General features: G+C 42.9%; 1 protein-coding gene across 6 annotated transcripts in view; it reads right to left on the reverse strand.

Annotated features, from left to right (window-relative positions):
- Positions 1-20,725, reverse strand: part of eps8a (epidermal growth factor receptor pathway substrate 8a) — a 60,464-nt gene that overhangs the window by 7,551 nt on the left and 32,188 nt on the right. For 3 of the 6 annotated variants that reach the window (XM_042078386.1, XM_042078384.1, XM_042078385.1), the window contains exons 2-19: positions 18,945-19,034; positions 17,154-17,224; positions 13,198-13,265; positions 12,296-12,457; positions 10,589-10,738; positions 9,158-9,240; positions 8,371-8,507; positions 7,331-7,404; positions 5,519-5,645; positions 5,260-5,348; positions 4,892-4,966; positions 4,450-4,598; positions 3,970-4,153; positions 3,610-3,746; positions 2,623-2,734; positions 2,350-2,490; positions 1,906-1,941; positions 836-1,076 (exon numbers count right to left, since the gene is read on the reverse strand). In XM_042078386.1, the coding sequence (XP_041934320.1) occupies positions 836-1,076; positions 1,906-1,941; positions 2,350-2,490; positions 2,623-2,734; positions 3,610-3,746; positions 3,970-4,153; positions 4,450-4,598; positions 4,892-4,966; positions 5,260-5,348; positions 5,519-5,645; positions 7,331-7,404; positions 8,371-8,507; positions 9,158-9,240; positions 10,589-10,738; positions 12,296-12,457; positions 13,198-13,265; positions 17,154-17,224; positions 18,945-19,012 (2,104 nt within the window). In that variant the 5' untranslated portion in view covers positions 19,013-19,034. Of the gene's footprint in view, positions 1-835; positions 1,077-1,370; positions 1,395-1,905; positions 1,942-2,349; positions 2,491-2,622; positions 2,735-3,609; positions 3,747-3,969; positions 4,154-4,449; positions 4,599-4,891; positions 4,967-5,259; positions 5,349-5,518; positions 5,646-7,330; positions 7,405-8,370; positions 8,508-9,157; positions 9,241-10,588; positions 10,739-12,295; positions 12,458-13,197; positions 13,266-17,153; positions 17,225-18,944; positions 19,035-20,725 lie in introns of all 6 variants that reach the window. The other 3 variants (XM_042078389.1, XM_042078387.1, XM_042078388.1) reach the window with 3 other exon arrangements.

A 20,725-nucleotide genomic window follows, 5' to 3' on the forward strand; every position in this document is an offset into this window, starting at 1 on the left:
TGTGCTATAATATATGACATTAACAGTATCCTAACACTGCTTGTGTGAGTTCAGATCTAGTATGCTATTATCTTGCACTCATCTCCAAAGGCTGAAGGCCTGGGTTGCTCAGAGGAGGCCTGCGTATGTAGCAGAGGAGGCCTGCGTACAGTATGTAGCAGAGGAGGCCTGCGTACAGTATGTAGCAGAGGAGGCCTGCGTACAGTATGTAGCAGAGGAGGCCTGTGTATGTAGCAGAGGAGGCCTGCGTACAGTATGTAGCAGAGGAGGCCTGCATACAGTATGTAGCAGAGGAGGCCTGCGTACAGTATGTAGCAGAGGAGGAAACCACTACACAGGAGACCAATGTCACTTACTTCCTCTGCTCTCTGCTAAATATGTAAATGCAGTACAGTGTACTTGTTTTACACATAATACCTTAACTTAAATAGGTTATTATAAGATGTAGCAACATTTCCGATTAGGGTTAGTAACATGTTATAATGTGTTCCAACATAAGAAATTATAATAACCTGTAATTAAGCGTGATTAAGTGTAATTAAGTAATATATATGACTTGTAGTAGCCTAATGTCAGTGTGAACAGGAAGTCTCACGTTTGTTGCTGTGGCTAATTGTGTATGCATGCTGTGAATGCGTTAGAGTCTGTGCACATGTGTGATAGTGTGTGTGTGTGTATATGTGTGTACAGTGTGTGTGTGTGTGTATGTGTACAGTGTGTGTTTGTGTGTGTGTGTGTATGTGTACTGTACAGTGTGTGTGTACGTATATGCGTGTACAGTGTGTGTGTGGGTGTGTGTGTGTGTGTGTACAGTTTGTGTGTGTGTGTGTCTCACGGTTGGCGGGTGGAGGCCGCTCCTTCTGCTGTTCTCTCATGGTGACGCTGCCGTTCTCGCTGGAGCCCGAGTTGCTGTTCTGCCGGCTCAGGTTGCTAGGCGCCGCCCTCGGGGGCTCGTAGGCAGGGGGGGGCAGGGGCGGGGTGGGCAGCCTCATAGGGGCGGGGGCAGGAGGAGGGGGCGTCGGGGCCGGGGGAACAGGGGTCACCACAGGCTTGGGGACGTAGTCAGTCTTCTGCTTCTGTTGGAAAATAGTGTGGTGTGATGTCGTTAACACCGGCATCCATACTGTTCAGTGGTTTATCATTATGAGTGCAACACCAACTAAGCCATCAACACTTTCTAATAAAACTAGCGAACACATTAATCTATATCTGCTTAATCTATATCTGTCCTTGTTTTAAATTTAAATGGACAGAACTGATGAAATGGACAAAATAATTAAATATTTCAGAAGGCAGAGATAAAAGCCAGGCTGTTGAATAAATGCCCTCAGCACACATCCATTCAAAAATAACAACCATGTCCAAATTACCTCATTTAATTCGCCCAGTAATTGCTTGCAGGGAGGAAAACAATATGAAAATCAAAACAAGAATCAAATGAAAGATGACCAGTGGTTCACAGCAATGCACTCTGGGTAAAGCCAGGACACAGATCACCACAAAACACTTTGCCCATTCTCCATTCATTTATTCCTAAATGAATGTCAACTGCCATGAATACATGGTGGGAGGGTGGTCAAAACAATGACACTACTAAGATGCTAGTTGTATTTAAATCTGCTAGAGGTAGCAATCTTCTACAATGAGAAGATTTGAAGAAATGGCCCTGATATATCAAATACATGACTAAATATGACATCTGAGATAGAACTGCAAAGGCAGCAAGACAAGCAAGAAAGAACTAAATTAATATGGAAAGGAGCACAACGTAAGCAGAGAGAGAAAGGGCTAGTGTCCTTACAAGTCTACATTTCTAGCACAGAATACACACCTCAGCGCGCACACACACACACACACACACAGGAACACACACACACACACACACACACACAGCAAAAGTCCTACCTTGAACAATTCAAACTCCTTCTTTGGCATCATAAGCTTTACATATGAATGAGGAGGTGGAATGAAGAATGGAGAATAAAAATGATTTTTTTTTACACCAGTGATGGAGAAAGGATGAAGTGAAATGAAATAAATACAGTATGTGCAAACAAACACAAAACGCCTCCGCCCACATAGAGAACCCTAGCAGCTGTACACAAATCTCTACAGCAACAACAGCCATGGAAGGATTACAGAATCAAGGTGAAAAGTAATATCAATTTATAAAGATGTGCTGTAAATGGTTGCATATACAGATCTAACAAATAAACTAACAATGAATGAATAAATGAATGAATGAGGAACGAGTATGATTGCACAAATGATATTGTGTACTTTGGTATGCATCACATCCCCCTAGCCACTGGTCAGAGGAGCCAGAAGGATGGCCGCAGCGCTGCTCACCTGGATGGTGTGGCTATAGATGGGCTCGCCTCGGCCCGTCACGTCCACCGCCCTGGAGATTTCCAGGATGTTGTTTGGCACGTACCCAGAAATCCCAGCACCATTTCGCACCTTCCACCACTGCTTCCTGTCGTCCAGCACCTGTGACGCAGATGGACATGAGTGTCATGCACAGACTCGGCAACAGTTCAAATTGTAAGGATACTGCTAGTCACAGTTTTATGTTTAGTGCAAAGTGTTTCTGTGAACAAAGAGTCCAGTGGAAAGAGCTACCTCCACAATCTCATCCTTGACCACGGAGAGCTCGGTGTTGTTTCTTGCCACAAAGTCATACTTAGATTTGGCAAAGTTTTTTGGCTGACCTCTGCTGTGAGCTTCATAGTTTCTGTAGGCACACATAATCAAACCACCTCATTTAACCTTTTCTTTGCTTATCTTTGGAGCAAACAGCGCCTTTTGTTATTGATACTTTTTTAAGTGTTTAAAACACACACAAGAGAACAATTTTCTCATCAAGTCATCAAGTCAATAAATACTCTTATATTATAATAATATAATGAGTATATCATAATCACTTAGAACTGAACCTTCTCAACACAAACAAGCAAATGAAATACAATAATATGGATATCTACTGACTAACTACCACTGGGCATAGATAACTATATGAACTGAACAGAAAGCCAACCACAGACTCTATGGGCTGCTACGTCATTAGCGGTCACAGCCGTGGAGAAGTGCCTCAGCTTCAGCATCACAGGTTAACAGAGGAGGAGAGAGGGAGAGATCCTGAAGATAGCCTCAGAGAGGGTCCCTCTTGACCAAAGGCAGGAGTTAAAGAGACGAGATCATCAACAGGACACTGATCACCAGAGGAGCATGATTGAGTAAGGATAGAGGTGTTTTTTTTTAAGATTGAAAAAGAAGGCGCGATGACAAAGAGATAGGAAATTATGAAAATATTTTGCTGTGTGAGAGAGAAGAACCAATGATGGGGAAAGATGTATCAGTATGGACTCCTCCATTCATCAGATCATTAAGATTATCGAATGGAAAAACTCATGGAGAATCACTGACACCTTGGAATCAATAAATGACAAGAGTGCACAACCAATCAGAGGAGTTGATGTGAAGATCTAAACCAATGGGGAGGGGGGAGAATGAAAGAGAGGAGGGAAGAGAGGCCGTCACCCAAATGATTGTTTGCAGACAGTAAAGCTGGGCAGTTCTCCAGGGCCTGGCGCCCCGCGTGGGTGTTACCTATCTACATGGCGGCTGACTGCCTGCTTAAAAGCCGCCACGGCCAAGTCCTGGTCCAACAGGTGTATGCTGCTCTTGTAGGCGGTGTTACCAAACGCGTACCCGTCAGCAGAGGGAAAGTCCTGAACATTGAGTTGCTGCAGGAGACAGAGAAAGACAGAGGAGAGAATTCATATCTAAATATCCTTTGAGTTGTCATATGAGAAATTATGTTTTACAAGTATTACATTTGACAGAATGAAAACCTTTTTTGTTTATACTGTTGGACTGTGCGTGTGTATATGTGCACATGTGCGCATGTAAGAGAGACAGTGCAAGTGTGTGTGTGTGTGTGTGTGTGTGTGTGCGGCTCCCCCTCACCTCTTGAGACAGCCTGAGCGCCACCTCCTCCTGCCTCTGAATCTCGGCGTGGGCCAGCGTCTCAGCCAGCCGGTTCAGCTCCTGCTCCCGCGAGCTCCCCACGAACGCCAGCACCGGCGGCTCCCAGCCGTCACGGAAGCGTGGTGTGTAGGCTGGGAAGAACTGGTCCTTAGGCCACTCCAGCCTGTCAGACCACAGGTCACCCGAATCAGGAAAGGAAGGAGAAGAAGCAACACATTACCTCATTTCCACCACCTCACTGAGGAAAGATAAGCTACGCAGAAAAGCTACACTTAGGGTGGGAGACCAAAAGTTACTCTTTGAGAATACTACAGTGTTGTTTATACTACAGTGTAGTCAAAACAAATAAAAAAACAATCGAGTCTTGTTGACATGTTGGATTTATAGTCCATGTTACTATATGTAACAATATTCTCCACATGTCAGAGGAGGGTGAATCGCCCCTCAGGATCCTGTTACCTGCACTTGGTCCAGCCGTCTCCCAAGGTGACCCACAGGTGTCTCTCCTCAGCGGTGGCAGATGCGTGGAGGAAGTCAATGGCCTCGCGGGTCAAGAGCGGGACCAGCACGGTCTTGACCAGGTCTACTCCCCCCGAGGTCTGAATCACCTGCAGCATTCATTAAGTTCACTTATATAAACTTAAATGGTCAGAATGTGTCCAAAAAAGACAAAAGACACTAACACAAATACATAAAATGGACAACACGGTCATTTCTCCACCGTGAGGCAGAAACATATACAGAATTAGGTCAGTAGGCTACAGGGAACTTGAGAATACATCAGCGCAATGTCAACAAAATAGAAAAGAAATGTTATCATTTTGAACACTGTTTCAGTAGGCCATCATTTGTGAGTGAGACGGTGATGCAGTAGGCCTGTGAGAGACGCCCAGGTCTTTACCATTCTCAGGGGTGTGAAGAGGAAGTGGACCAGATCCACAGCACTTGGGTTGGAGATGTGGTTTTTCAGCTTCGCCTGAAACAAAGACAACCCACGACTCACTGCCACTGCCGAGAACAGACCAACGTCCTAGACCAAGAGTCGACTCACCACCACGAGCCATGGTCCATTAGGAATCACTCAAGACTGCCATTATCAAAGCCTACTTAGCGCTCAGGAATATTCATCAATAATTAGAGCGGATAATAGACTTCCTAATAGAGACGTAATGGCTTCCATTGAGTAAAGGGTGGTGTGAAATGGTGGGGGGGCTATTCGGGACACAAGTGATTTATGCCATTTTAATTGAAAAGTGAGGAGCTGCTCACCAGCAAGTTGAAGGCGCACTTGAATTTCTGGAAGCAGTCGACAAAGTCCTCCTGCGGGGGCGGCTTAGAGCGCAGTGTTAGCACTCCCTCTAGTGGCCACAATGTGAACACAACACACACACATGTGTAAGGCAGTGCTTAGACATTTCAAAGAACTAAAAAGGTCTGTCTATTTTTGTTCAGCTGAAAAGACTTATTTTTGGGGTCAATGGAGGAAAATCTGGCACTGGAGTGCAAGAGCGAAAAAATCAATACTCACCTCCAGGTCCCTTCTTTTTGCTCTTCTTCGATTTCTTTCTCTTGGAGAGCTCGTTGAAAGCTTCGGCTGCTTTCTGAAGTTTGGTGACAAAGTGTTCAATATCGTCCAGGATGTGATTCAAGATTTGCTGTGAAGAGAGTACATTTTAGTCTCAGCAAATAGACCATACATTAGTAGTTCTACTGTGACAAGGACACGCTATGAGTTGAAGTATGTAACAGTAACACACCTGCAAAACACCAGAAGGCTATAGTGTTCTTAAAAAGGCCATTACAAAGTCATTTTACTGCCAAAGCTGAATACGGTAATATCTACTCTGCCCAAAACACCTAACCCCATGTTTGAAAATGTTATGATAATATTGCTCTAATTCAAGATGTGAGGATTTGTTGTGAGGTAAATTTGATTTTCAAGGCAGAAGATGAGCAGAGATGAGATGAGAATTCCCTGTTGAATTAGGGAAAAAATGACATATGGCTTGTTATTACCTAAGCTCGTTTCCCTAGGTTTGTTAAAGCCACTTTCATAGACGATTCTGCCATGCTTTTTATTCCTTCATGTAAGCATTCACATCAAAGCATGATAAGCAGAACACAACTTTGATGGTATAAGCTTTCTTAAACCCACTGTTATGTACAGTAAGAGGACAGCATAAGTGCATAAGGGTGCCACTTTTCCCTTCACCATCCTAAGGTGAGATGATGGGAGCACATCATGAGAAAATGGAGGGTGGTGAGACTCAAAGTGATCCAACATCATGACATTTTGAATGTTGGCAGGCAATGGTCAGACATTAGACAACATATTTTGAATCAAGAGAACTTACATCGGCAGCAAGTAACTTGTCATAATCATCTGTGGTATAAATTATCACTACGGTTTGTAGAATGATGAGAGAACGAGTTTGAAATTGTAAAACATGTATTTATATAACCTCAATGATGATCAAGAAATAAGTTATTCCTAACTAACATCCTTTTATAACATTTTTAAATAACAAGTTTAACTGATACTATTAACATACTGAAGCTACTCTACCAGAGTTTTTCTCTATGTGCGCTCTGTATCCCAATGTCTCTGTGTCTACTGTGGCTGGGCGTAGCCTGTTTGAAGAAAGCATGCTTGGCCTTGCAGCCGCGGAGATAAAGACGTCATCAGAGGTGGGCTCTATTCAAAACAGCTAGTAAGAGAGCAAACGAGTGAACTATATGTAAACCATGAATGATGTGTGACCTGTGATCACTGTATAAACCTCTGAACTTGTGTTACGGTGAAAAGTTTGTACACTTGGCAAAAACAGTGCTGACTAGCAAAAGATTAGACCAAACAACGACCCTTTCATAACGCCACCTGTGGGTTCGAAGTTGCCAAGTGTTGTGTCAGCATCTAAGGAGGGGTATAGATATTGGTGTTCGACAATTGTTCGGGAGTGCGATTGTGCGATCAACTCAGGCTTTGCGCTATGTAGTCATTAAAGGAATTTTGCACGGAACTCTGCCGGACTTTTGTGGCTTCTTTTTGGGATACTTTTTTTGACTTCAGCACTTATAATGGTGTATTTTTGTTACGTTGTGGACAAGATATTTGGACTTAATTTCTGACCCGGCACATCCAATCAGAACATACAGAATAGGTCATGTGAGTCCCCAGCATATTGCAAAAAAATGTTGCCCCATGTTCCATAACCTTGAGGCTGAGGGAGGAGTGAGTCTGTGAAAGACTCATGTAAGCAGGGTGACAAAACAATAGTTGAGAGGATGACGAGGGGGAGGAGTGGATCCCAGGATGAGTAAACGAGGGGTTGCCACTCACCACGTCCCGGTCAACGCGCGCCGCCATCATCTCAGCCGGCTCGTCCTGCTCAGAGTACTGCTGCTGTGGGTCATCTGAGATACACATGCAGCACCACACACAAACACACACACACACACACATTACAGGTCACACTCCAATACCATCGTCATTGTCTGCAATGTTAGTCCCAAATGCACTGTTGTTGATGAAAAAACATGCAAGCTCCACTCTAAAAGGATCTCAACTGGCATTCTTTCAAGTGACTACGAGAGGGATTCCACAGGCCATCTAGCAAAGGTTCAGCTACACAGTGTTCAACCAGACTCTGCCCCCATGGTACAGCCTTTTACTGACAGGACGCTGCTGTGTGTGGACATCAGTTTGCATAACGGCGATGACTTTCTTCCAGCTACTCCAGTGCTCATAATGGCCGCCAGTAATGGAAGTCATAATTAACAGTTCTTTTAACCGAGCAGAAAGGAGCAGAAAAGTGTGTGTGTGTGTGTGTGTGTGTGTAAGGGGGAAATCAGACACTTGTTATTGAGAGTGTGTTGGCTGAACAGCTCCTTACAGTGAAATTACGGCTTAGGGGAGTAATTATGATGGAGTTTGATGGATGTCTACCTATACAATAGAACAGATTTGCTTTTGTCTTTGCACCTGCGAATCATCTCTCACTTGGAAGAAAGGCTGGCAGAAATGCACTGCAAAACATAGAGCCTCTCATATAAAAAAAACATTTATCATGTCTTCAAAATGTCTGCAAAAGACAATGTTTTAGCTCTAAAAAAAAACTCAGAATTCCTTCACATTATATGTTTAACCTTTTAAAATGATCGTTTCATGTATCTATTTAGCATCTGTTGACATTTGAGATGGCTTCAGTATAAATATAAACAAAGAGAAATAGGCAGAAAAAGATGAACAGAAACACTGCACTGAGACACACTGCTCTTGTCAGGCACTGCATACTCATAGTACTGTTGTAAACACCACACACTTCCTCTTTATGTCCTGTCAGGCCACTGAGTGGACTCTAAAGCCCAGTCCTGACTTACACTCCTGCTGTTCATTGGCCCAGGCTGACCAGGCGGCTGCCCTGCTCTTCACGTCCACCTGCGAGTTCCCTGCCGGGGGTTCGGGTGCTGGGGCCACGGGGGGTGGCGGGATGCCCCCGTCACTTTTCAGAATCATCCTGGAAACGGGGAACGAAGAAACAGGAGACATTCACTTTTTGAACAGTAAAAACATTGAAAGAGAGAACTGCCAGCTTCCCCCTTTCTACAGGTGTAATGAACAAATGAGGAAGAACTTCTGTGTCACCCAGAGGGCATTCAGCCCACTGATCTCTAAAGAATAGAGAGATCAGAGATTCAGCCAAGTCTACACAGAAGGTGCTCAACACAAAAGGATTCTGGGAAACTAAGGCCAAAACCATTGTGTATGACAAGTGAAAATGATAACAATAATTAATTTTCTTTGAAGGCACACAGTCTACAAAGAAGGTGCTCATCACAAAAGGATTCTGGGAAACTAAGGTATGAGCTACACCAGGCGCGTAACTGAAGCGTTCCGTTCGCGACGCGTAAAATCCATTTTAGATGAATGGTCTATTTTTTTCCGAACGTACGCCCCACTGTCACGTCTGGTGTAGCTACTTCCATTGATTATAATGGAAGCTAATTGTTGCAGCAGACGCAACGCGAACGGAACGCTTCAGTTACACGCCTGGTGTAGCTCAGTCCTAAGGCCAAAACCATTGTGTATGACAAGTGAAAATGATAACAATAATTCATATTCTTTGAAGGCACCTTTCTTGACACTCAAGGTCACCTTGGGTTTTACCTTAAAGCCTCTGGCCTCTTCTTCACCTTCCCCCCCTTAAAGTCACTGATGGCACTGTCGATGTCAGCATGGATTAAATTCGCCTGGAGGGGGAAGAGATCAAATGGGTCAGTGCCAGCACTACCCTTCTCATTATCTACACACACACACACACACACACAAATACAACAATAATGCTTCCAGCTCAACAGTGCCCAGTGGGCCAGGGCTATAAAAAATACTGTGCTGCCAAAAGGAAGCCAGGCTAAACTATACCCTGTTGTGGAGATAATGTGTGAGCCACTCATAAATCAACCTATTCTTGCACTGACATAGTTGTGTTATATTATCTTGTCTACATTATACATTATTCTCTTATATGGCCCTTTCAACTATGCTGATCATCCTCAGCTGCACTCTGAATTACAGGCTCAGTCCCTGCCCTGTCATGCTTGATCATCCTTAAGCACACTATGTTGATACTTGAAATTTGATTTAGTTTATATAGTATATTTAGTATCATGTTTATCATCTACTGTCTCTATTGTACAGTGGAGTTTTTTATATGGATATTACTTTTTCTGCTGTAAGTGCATGTTGTGTGTGATGTCTGTATGCTACTGAGACCTTGAATTTCCCCTTGGGGATCAATAAAGTATGTATGTAATGTATGTATGTTACCGGTATGTATGTATGGTATGTATGGTATGCATGAATTTATGTATGTAATGTAATGTAATGTAATGTAATGTAATGTATGTATGTATCTATCTATCTATCTATCTATCTATCTTTTGCATAACAACTTCATATCATGACATCTCAACTGGCATTGTAGTAACTCTGAGGTGCATGCAATAAATATGGGTGGTAGAACTGGACAAACAGGGATGTTTTTTTCCTGTGTTTTCCATGCTACATGGACATTTTACATTTGATCATTCTGGTACATTTAGAGGTCTACACTGCAATCTTCCTGTACTCCCATAGGTGGTGTTAAAGTAGCAGAGCACAAATCCTGCTGATCTGAGCCTCTCCCCCTCCTCTGAGTAAGAATAGTGGCAGTGTAGCGTACACTCTCACCACCAGCAGACTGGGAATGTGGCTGTGTTCAGTAAATAATGGTGTGTGAACAAGGGATTTATTTCTATAAATGTGTGTGGGTGGTTAGGTTTCAACTAGTGAAGTAGTTATTTCAATGATCCTCAAATTTTAAATGCATTCGATTTTAAAATAAAGGGCTTTAAAAGGCAGTCAGGGGGCGCTGTGATGCAAGCGGTCTGAGTGCCCATGGGGACGTGGGTTCGATTTCAACCCTTGGTCTTTTCCCGTTCCCTCCCCATCTCTCTCTCTCTCTCTCTCTCGCTTTTAAAAATATATATTTATGTAGTTTGTACAGTTTAAAAGTCTCGTCAGAGTGTGTTCCAGGCCTCTGCTGCAGCCCAGGCTCACCTTTATGTCGTCGCACTGGAAGAGGTGCAGGTCGGGCTTGCCCTGGCCGGACTCCTTGCACACCAGGGCCAGGATGGAGTCGTAGCTGCAGGCGCTCATCACTGCCTGGCAGTGCTGGATGGTGCTAATGGGGAAGTTTTCAAGCTCGTTCTGAAAATGTTTCCAGAGAGAGAGAGAGAGAGGGGAAGTTAAACATCAGCATATTAAGTATATAGGACAACATTGTGTATATAGGACATGATGATAAATGGCAGGGGGGGGGGGGGGGGGGGGAGGGGCATATTAAACACCAGACAACATATATAGGACATTAAAATAGGATAAGAAAACATTATGTATAGACCCTTTCAACAAGGTAAACAAAAACAATGCTTGAACGTTCTATTTGGGCCCCAATCTACTTCCTCTGCATTAAGATAACATATGGAATGTTAAAAAGGAAGTCTTGTGGGGCCAACTATGATGCTGATAATGGAACTCTCTTGAAAGGGTCAATATAGACCCTTTCAACAATAAAAACAAAAACAATGCTTGAACGTTCTATTTGGGCCCCAATCTACTTCCTCTGCATTAAGATAACATATGGAATGTTAAAAAGGAAGCCTTGTGGGGCCAACTATGATGCTGATAATGGAACTCTCTTGAAAGGGTCCATAGGTGCAAAGAAAGAGTAAGTGTCAAGTTAGCAAAGCCTATTCATAAAAGATACAGACAGAAGAGACTAGCGAAGAGAGACCACTGAATGCTATTGTACTTCAGTGAATACAGCTGAAATAACCATTAGTGACATAAAATGTTGCACAACTAAGTTAAAATATTTTCAACTTGTGAGGCGCCGAGCGGATCACTGGCCATGTTTATGCAGCTTTAGACAGTAAGACAGAGCCGCTGAGAACACGGAATGACTTAGAACACAGCTCTTTAATTAGAGGGTGCAAATAGTGGAATGAAAGAGAGAGCTGATGAGTGTGTCCAGATTTAACACAGCATTAGCCAAGGTGAAGAGTGATCTGGGAAAAACATGGCTGGAAAACTGAGAATTCATATCAACTATGAAAGCCTGCCTTTGTTCAACCATTGGTATTTTTTTTCAACCACCGCTTTAATAATGATACTTGGCACATCTTCGGCAGCACTTCAAATATTTGTATTTTAGTTTCATCTCTAGTGTGTGTGTCAGAATATTTAACACGTTCACAATGATGCTTGGCTCAACTTGGAGAGCACTTCAAATTATCAGTTCCATCTGTCCTGTGAGTCCGTTTGAATATGAAACTGCCAATCTGTGTCCACCTGTAAATGAGAAGCTGGAAAATATTAAAGGAGAATTCCGGCGATTTTTCACATATATCTCTGTTTATTGAGGCCACCGATCGTGCACCGATCGGTACGAAAGAAAACGAAAACAGGCAGCTACAGTGCTACACTCTGGGGGCATGTTCATGAGCCCCCCGGTTCATGCCTCCAGAGTGTAGCACTGGCAGCTCTAGCTGTAGCAAGTCGAGCTAGGTAGAACCGATTGTTTTCGTTTTCTTTCGTACCGACAGTACTGGGTGACCTCGAGAAACAAAGATCTATGTGAAAAATCGCCGTCATTTTCCTTTAAGATGGAACATGAGACAGATTCAAACAACTGCCAGGCCTCAGGATGCCATTCAACCTTGTTTCAGCAGCTTAGCATCCAACCCCCATTGGGCAGAGGTTCACCTTGGTCTCCGCATCGATGAGGCTGACGGCCTTCTCGTCCACCTGGAGAACCATGTCCTGGGTCCACACCTTCCCTTTGGCGTCCAGCAGACGCAGCTTGCGGATCCCATCCTCGATGGTGATCATGGCCTCTTTACGGTCCATCACAAATGTGGTCAGGTGCTGTCACAGAGGATGTCAGGTGATTATGTTAAATTACCCATGATACATTGTCATTATAGGCTACCTCCAGGTATAACAGGTTACTTTTACAACAGATCATGAACACTCCTAAGATAAATGATGTAAGCATACAGTATATGCTTATAGACACCGGTCTCTAAACTAAAGTTTAGTCTACACAATGCAAAATGTCAGTGAGCTTTTGCTCACCATTTTAACTATTTGTGTATAAAAAAAATTATCACGATCTTTAAGTAGAGAAGCTACAATATCACAAGGGTGCAGCTGTCATATGAAATATAAGCTCTGACAGTGGGGAAAAAAACATAATTGATGACCTGCTTGTTTCGTGAAGGTCCAGTCTATTCAGTTAGACATTCACAACATTACACAACAGCTGTAAACAGGGGAAAACCAAACCAAACATGATGTACTAAACAACATCCTGTGTATTTTAAGACCACAACAAATTACTTTCCAATCACTGGCCCCAGTGGTACCATAATGTTCCAAACAACAACAAAAAGACAGCCAGGGACCCAAGCAAAGCCATGTCCAGAGGAAACTATAGGAGGAGTTAGAATTTGGCGGGTGCAGATACAGACAAGTGTTGATGCGCAGGTCAGGTTTTCACACGGTCATTTGTTCAAATCCTCATTCCTCAAGATACTGTTTCTGGACTAGATACTGGACTAGACGGAGTTGGATCGTAGTGAGAGACCTGTTGGTGTGGTGCTCACCTCCACATGGTACTGTGATGTGTCCGTCATGCTGTTAATACTGTTCTTTGTGTAGTTCTTCCTCTGTTCTGAAAGACAGAGCACATCACAACACAAGAGTCACACAAACACACACACACACACGACACGGTAGATTTCAAAGCCGCACAGAAGATTTTCTTAAACAAACAATTCTTTCCCTGGCCTACTAACCCAGAGCAAAAGTAATGTCATTGTTAACACTTATAAAGAAACAACGGTATATTCAAATCAAGGGCAAACAGAGTCCAGACCAGAAACACCCAGAGAGCAAACAATGCCGTCCAACGAACTGCAAACAACTCATAATCAAATCGAATGGTAGTTATATGATGGCAGACTTCTGCAGACATCATAAAAGAAAATGTGGAAGATCATCAGTCATGACATTTTTTTTTCTACCATATAAGAAGGTTTGTACAGGTGTTTGGTGCTTTTAGCCTTCAATTATTATTTTTTTTTATTTTGTTTTATTCTCCCCAGGTTTGCATTTCCAAAAAGCATGTTTGTCTTCTGACCATCATAACAAAAGAAGGAATGTACTCAAAATGACTGACAAACTCGTTTAATGATGGTCACTGCACAACAATGCTTTTTGGAAATGCTATTCTGAGGCTTCAGTTACAATACCAACTGTATGTCAGTACTGATATTGAGTGTAAAGCACATGCAAAGTTCAAGTCACACTCAAAATCCCACTCTAGGAAAGGAGGAGGATGCTATAGAGTAAGGAAACTATACGTGCAACTATCAACCTTTTTGTGAGTAGGCCTTAAGTCTGCAAAACCAATAACAAGCAATGCTCTATAATAACTCAATTTAAATGTAACATTAATTCCAAAAATATATTTATTACAATAAAATGTAATCATGTAATTTTATCAACCACCAGAAGAATAGGAATTGCCAATAAAATGGCCAGCAAGCTACTGCCAGGAGAATTGGGGTCAGTCTTTGTCCAGTCCAGACCTTGGGCCACTGAAAGGCGGACACTAAGGTGGAGTATCTGAACTTGTTTTGGTTTTGCAGAGGGGCAGTAGCACACAGCACACAGTGCTGGAACCCAGCTCGGTTCCAAGCCTGATACCTTTCTTTCTGTGTTTGGCAGATGTGCGGAAAAAGTACAGTCCATCTGTTCCTGCTCGTGCGATAAGCAAAGGGAGAGAAACCGAGTGATGAATGGAGAGGGAAAACAAAAAGAGTGGAGACATGGATGACTGAGAGGTCATAAGAGAAAAGAATCCACTCGGAGAAATATTTATCTGTTGGTAAAGTTTGGATAATGGTGTCTGCACTGGCTATCACTCATAGCCCAAATTCAAAAGCTTGATAATATTTTCTAGGACGCTGAAAAATTATGTTTGATATAACTACGTGCTAAACTATGCAGGTACATGCCATTCCTCTTCAAATATTAATGCATGTCCTCAAGGACCTGAAACATTCATATTATATTCAGATTATTCATTAACATGATCTACAGTCATATATGGTTTATTCTCATGCATTGATTTGCGTATTTATTTTGAAGAGACCACTGCACATTTTTCTCATGTCATCCTACAGTTGCTGAATGACATTCTAATGAGTTGACAGTCATATTCAAAATTAAGAGACCATTGCAAATTTGAACATAACTGTCAACTCATTCTGTCAACTCAAATGTCAACCGTAGGATGACAACAGAAAAATGTGCAGTGGAGTTTCCAGAGCTGTATATCACCAAAGATATGTGAGAAAGAGACTAAAGATTGCTTTCTTCTGGTCTGTTATCCAATGGTATTTCCACAAAGGTAACAGGTAAATAATGAAATAATGTAGTCAGACAGCTTGACAGGGCAATTAAGAACCCGTCTACGTCAACTTCTCCATCTGTCACAAGAATCCCAGGAGTGGCAACAAGATGAGCCAAACAACTGCTCCCTTCCATTCTTTCGTACTCCTCTATTGCCCATTAACACACACACACACACACACACACACACACACACACACACACACACAGGCAAAGGCCAAGCAGTGTGTGGGTCAGACTTAGCACCACAGACACCGACAGGCCACAGCTGGCCCCCCTGGAAGGTGTCAGCCTTTCCCCATAGACATGGCACAGGACGCCCACAGGGTAGGATGGAACAAACCACAGCCACAGCTGAGGACCCCGCAGGCAGGCAGGCAGGCAGGCAATCTACAGGAGGAATCACGGCTGCAACTGCAACTCCTCCTTACTGCAGCAGTAGGGCCAGCTTGGACACAGCGATTGGACACTGGCAGGTTTAGACCTGCCCACTGCGAGACATTCCACCAATGCCGCTGCTTTGCCGTGGGGTTGATGCGAGTGTGATAGGGAGGTGGGGCTGAAAAAGAGCATGCCTCTGCAGTCTATACGATGAGGGTGGGTGGGTGGGTGGGGGGGGGGTATGGCAACAATGAAAAGGAACTGAGTGTACAGTCTTGGGAGGGGATGCGTAGAGCACACACATGAGGAGGCAGAGCGCACATGAGAAATCTCCTTAACACGTTACCATGGTGATAAACGACTTCAATAACAAGAGCCTGTCGGGCGGTGGCGGTCGGGGTGATGGAGCCGGCGAGCGAGCGAGTGAGCGAGTGTGTGTCACAGGGGGGTCCAGCCAGCTGAGCGCGGCGGTGGCAGCGCATCCGTTAGTCCTTGAGCCTCCCTTCAGTTTCTGCTCTCCCTTGTTCCCTTTCTTCTGGGGCTTCATGAAATAGGGGACCAATTATAGATGGGCGGACATGCGACAAGCGTGTGGTGGCTCACAGCTGATTGGCTGGCTATGTGAGGGGTGTGATATATGTGGGGTGCGGGGGTGAGGCTGTGGTCCAGAGATAAGGCTGGGCAACACCTGAGTCCAGTTCCAACAGCCTCTATAGCTCTCACTCATATCCACATACAAACACAAACACAAACATACTGCAAAGACAACATACAGACAGACATGCAAGTGAACACATACCAGTGTTTCCCATACATTGACTTATTTGTGGCGGCCCACCACAATATCAATATTGACCACCACACAATGATTTTCCAGGTTGTACTAAATTGTGCTTAAATCTGGTTAGCATCATAACCACGCTGTACTAATTTGTTAAAACTGTTGTATTCAAGTTAATTCTGCAAACCAACCCCCACAAATGGAATTCAATACTGTGGGAAACACTGCATACACTATAAATCACACACAAACACATATAACACACACGCACACACACACACACACACACAAAACACATAACACATCTGCAGGATACATACACTATACACTAAACACTATACAGAGACACACATCCATACACACACAGGAGTGCACACCGAGGATTAATACAGATTCATCCAGCCCATTTATGCCTCTTCATGCTCTGTGATGATGGATGTGGTCTGAATGCTCATGTGAGAGGCTGCAGTGTCTGAAGAACAGTCAGTACATTTCTCCCACTGACAGAGGGAGACACAATGTGCCGTATACGTACACACCCGAATTCAGTCAACATCAAGATACCCTCAGAATCCAAAATGCAAACAGCCCTGCATTCTGCAATCATTTTCATCACTCAATACTGATAGCCATATCAATATGGACTATCAATATCTGAACAATATATTAATACAATCTATAACATTCTTGGTAGAAGGTAATGCAATAAAACACCCCTAATTTACACATTACACGTACAAATGTATGTATGTATGTATGTATGTATGTATGTATGTATGTATGTATGTATGTATGTATGTATGTATGTATGTATGTATCTACAGTATGTTAAGGGCTGAGATATAGAGATAGTATACAGAGACATACTGTACTGCATGTAGATATAGATGATGACATTATGTTCGGTTTCTGAAGGTCATGTTGGATGGGGCAGCATATAGGACACGGGAAGCATGTGCTTGTGCTTGTGCAGCCACTCACCATAAAGAGCCTTAGCACTGGACTTGGTGGCATTCCTCTGTGGCAGCTCAGGGGAGTGGGAACCATGGCCGCTGGAGAGGGACGAGAGGAGAGATGAAGAGAGGAGAGGATGGAGAGAGAAAGGAGAGAGGAGAGGGATGAGGTGCGGGAGAGATAAATGGGATGGAAAAAGGGAAACAGAGAGGGGAGGGGAGGAGGGAGTCAGAGAAGGGTGACAGAAAGGTAGAAGTGTAAAGATAGAGAGAGAGAGGAAAAGAGAAACAAGGTCAAGACAAATATAGGATGAAAGACAGACCGACATACAGACAGAATGACAAAAGGAGAATGGGCAAAATGCAGAGAAAGAAAGAATAATGAGAATAGAAAAAGATGAGAAGGGAGAGAGAGAGAGAGAGAGAGAGAGAGAGAGAGAGAGAGAGAGAGAGAGAGAGAGAGAGAGAGAGTCAGTCAGCTTGAAAGATAAGGTGCAATCCAAGTGCGCTTGTTTCCTATTGTCGTGTGTTTACTGCTGTGTCTGAAGCAGATGAATGCTCTTTGGCACCACCGCAGCTCCGATATCACTGACAGACTCACTGGACGTTTGGCATTGATGAATTTACCGGTCATTTGATAGGCCATGACTTCATAGTGCATTTTAATGGGGTGAGGATAAATAATGGATGGAACCAATTAATATGGTGGCATATTCAGGGCCAGAAACCAATTGGCACAAACAAACAATACCTGTAGTCTTCAGGAGTGAACAGCTTTATTTTTTAATGACACCACGTATACAGGTGACTATAAATAGACCTTCAACATAAAACTGAATAACAGTCTTTTTCTGACTAATACTCCACTCCTGACCTAAAAGTAACTCTTAAACGCAATAAATACATGCATGACAGTAAAACATTTTTTTTTACTTAACCAAAAAAGGAAATTAATAAGAGGAACAAAGTAGACCTAGAGGTACAAAGTGTAAAGAACTCTTTCTTGATATGTTCAAGAGAGTGTGATTTTGTTCACAACTCTTCACCTTCCCTTCAGGGCAAAAACTCTGACAACAATTGCTTGGTCAACCAGACCTCAGATGCACTGACGAGTTGCACGGAAATCAATTTATGAGGCAAATAGAATTATGGCCTGAGCCTGGGAAAAGGACACAGCAATTAAGTAACTGGATCAATTTCCCCCCCCGAGACACAAGCCAAGCTGAAGGAGTAAGGTCAGTGGTTTTGCAGGGGTTAAAGGATTGGTGTGAATACTGTTGATAAAACATTTGATTTGTTTATGTCTAACACTCTCTATGGGGGGCCCTCATGGAATGCCAAATCAAATCAGACACCTACCCTCGGTCATAACAGATTGACTTCTCACTTGAAGACTCCCTGAAGGGAATTGACTTTCATCACGGACAAAGTATTGTTTTTTTTATTGTTGTGAATGTGGATGCCAACATTTCCACGGGATTAATAAAGTATCTATCTATCTATCAGGATTAATAAAGTATCTATCTATCATTATTAATATAAGCTCAGAAAACAAGCTTTTGTGACTTTGATGCTACAATACTTAACTCCCCCTCACACAGTCCATCCCTCAAACACACACACACACACACACACACACACACACAGAGAGGAAGACTAGAGATTCAATGACCAAATACTAATTTGGACACAAACACTGACTGCCATTGGCTGATTCAGACCAGAGATGTTTCACACACAAGCAATGCCAATAATACCTTAGAAACTTAAAGGTTATTCACATGTATTTTAAGCTGCATTGAGCTGGTAAGATACTCACTTTAGCTGGGAGGAGTGTGAGCCAAACCCACTAGAGGGGTAAGTGGGAGCAGAGTACCCGTTCATCATGGAGGTCACGGCAAACAATCACCTTTGGGAGGAAACACAAAAAATAAAGGAACAATTTTAATTCAAATCCAAACCAATTTTAAGACACCCTAGAGGTTGTACCTGTAAAAAGCAAAAATATGTGTGTTAGTTGTATTATGAAGCCTAAAAGCAGTGTTACACTGCTATCCAACATCTTAAGACAGCATCATTCCACAGCATCAGTAATGCTGAATTTGTAACTATTGTACATAAACCAAACATTTCTTGTAGAAGGAATTTTCCCAAAAAAGACACAAATAAAGGAAGCTACAATGGAATCTCCTTTTCGCAGCTATCATAGCACAACCACTCTTGGCAATGATTTCTGAAATACAAAATAGGCCTGCAGTGACCTTTCATAAACACCATTACAGCCTTCATCTCACTGGTACCTCAGAGAGTCAAGTGGCTGTGGTGAATATATGAGCATGATGAATCTAGTGTCTTTTGACTGTAGCCTGAGTCACTGTCTCTCTCTTCTCTATTCTCTCACAATTCTCTATGGCCTGCCCCCCCCCCCCCCAATGTGTGAAAATAATCACCAACACTTTCATTACTATTCCAAGATCTATAGGAGTTCATCTCCGAATCTTTTGAACTAAAAGATTTGTGACTTGTATGCCATAATGCAGTGGACAGGCATGTCCAAACACCACAACAAAACAATGACCTGTGTGATGCAAGATAGGAGGAGCAGAGAAGAGTAGAAATGGACCCTTTCAACAAGGTAAACAAAAACAATGCTTGAACGTTCTATTTGGGCCCCAATCTACTTCCTCTGCATTAAGATAACATATGGAATGTTAAAAAGGAAGTCTTGTGGGGCCAACTATGATGCTGATAATGGAACTCTCTTGAAAGGGTCCATACAAATCCTACTTAAGTATTTTCCAGTGAACGAACTGTAAAGAAACACATTAATGCAACACGCAATAAACTCACCAAGCTAACTTAAACCACTATAGCTTTACCTACACACTGTACAGTTCATCATCTTCACTGTTCTGAATGAGAAAGACTGGGTAAGGCGAAAGGAATTGCAATATTCTATTAGAAAGATGCCCTCTACTCCCTGTATACCATCTTCCTGACAAAAATGGGACAAACTTCCACTTCCCAAGGGTTCAAACGGTGCCATCCACTAATGTTACCTCCTAACTATAATTTCTACAAGACCTCAAGGCAACCAAGATAATAGCTTTCCAAGCTTTATAGCCTACAAATAGGTTCACGACCTTAACCAAACCTAGGTTCACCTCACCAACACCCATCACCAACAGCAGGCCTGTTAGAATTAGATTAGAAAGGCCTGATAGGAGAGGTTAACAACGTTTGGAATGGTGGATGGTGGAATCAAACCCGGCAATCTGCATGAGGTGAAGAGAGTGAACACAGCTCAGACTGTGAGAGGAATACACAGGCCTCGAGGCTGATCAGATCCTATCTTTGGAATCAGGGTCACACTCTAAAAATAACATAATATTTGGGTCCTGGCCAGATGCCAGAGTACCTACAGTATGTGTCATGAATACCAGGGAATACATGTTGCATCATCCAGGAGTTTTAAGCATCTTAGGCTGACGGGTACAAAACACTTAAAGGTGAACAAGTCATTGATTTACAGGAACAATTAACAGATAATCTAATGTGAACAACTTCTTAGACTACACACCAGGGACACATAAAATAACA

This window comes from Alosa sapidissima, chromosome 22 (genome assembly GCF_018492685.1).
Source record: "Alosa sapidissima isolate fAloSap1 chromosome 22, fAloSap1.pri, whole genome shotgun sequence".
Classification (NCBI taxonomy): Eukaryota; Metazoa; Chordata; class Actinopteri; order Clupeiformes; family Clupeidae; genus Alosa; species Alosa sapidissima.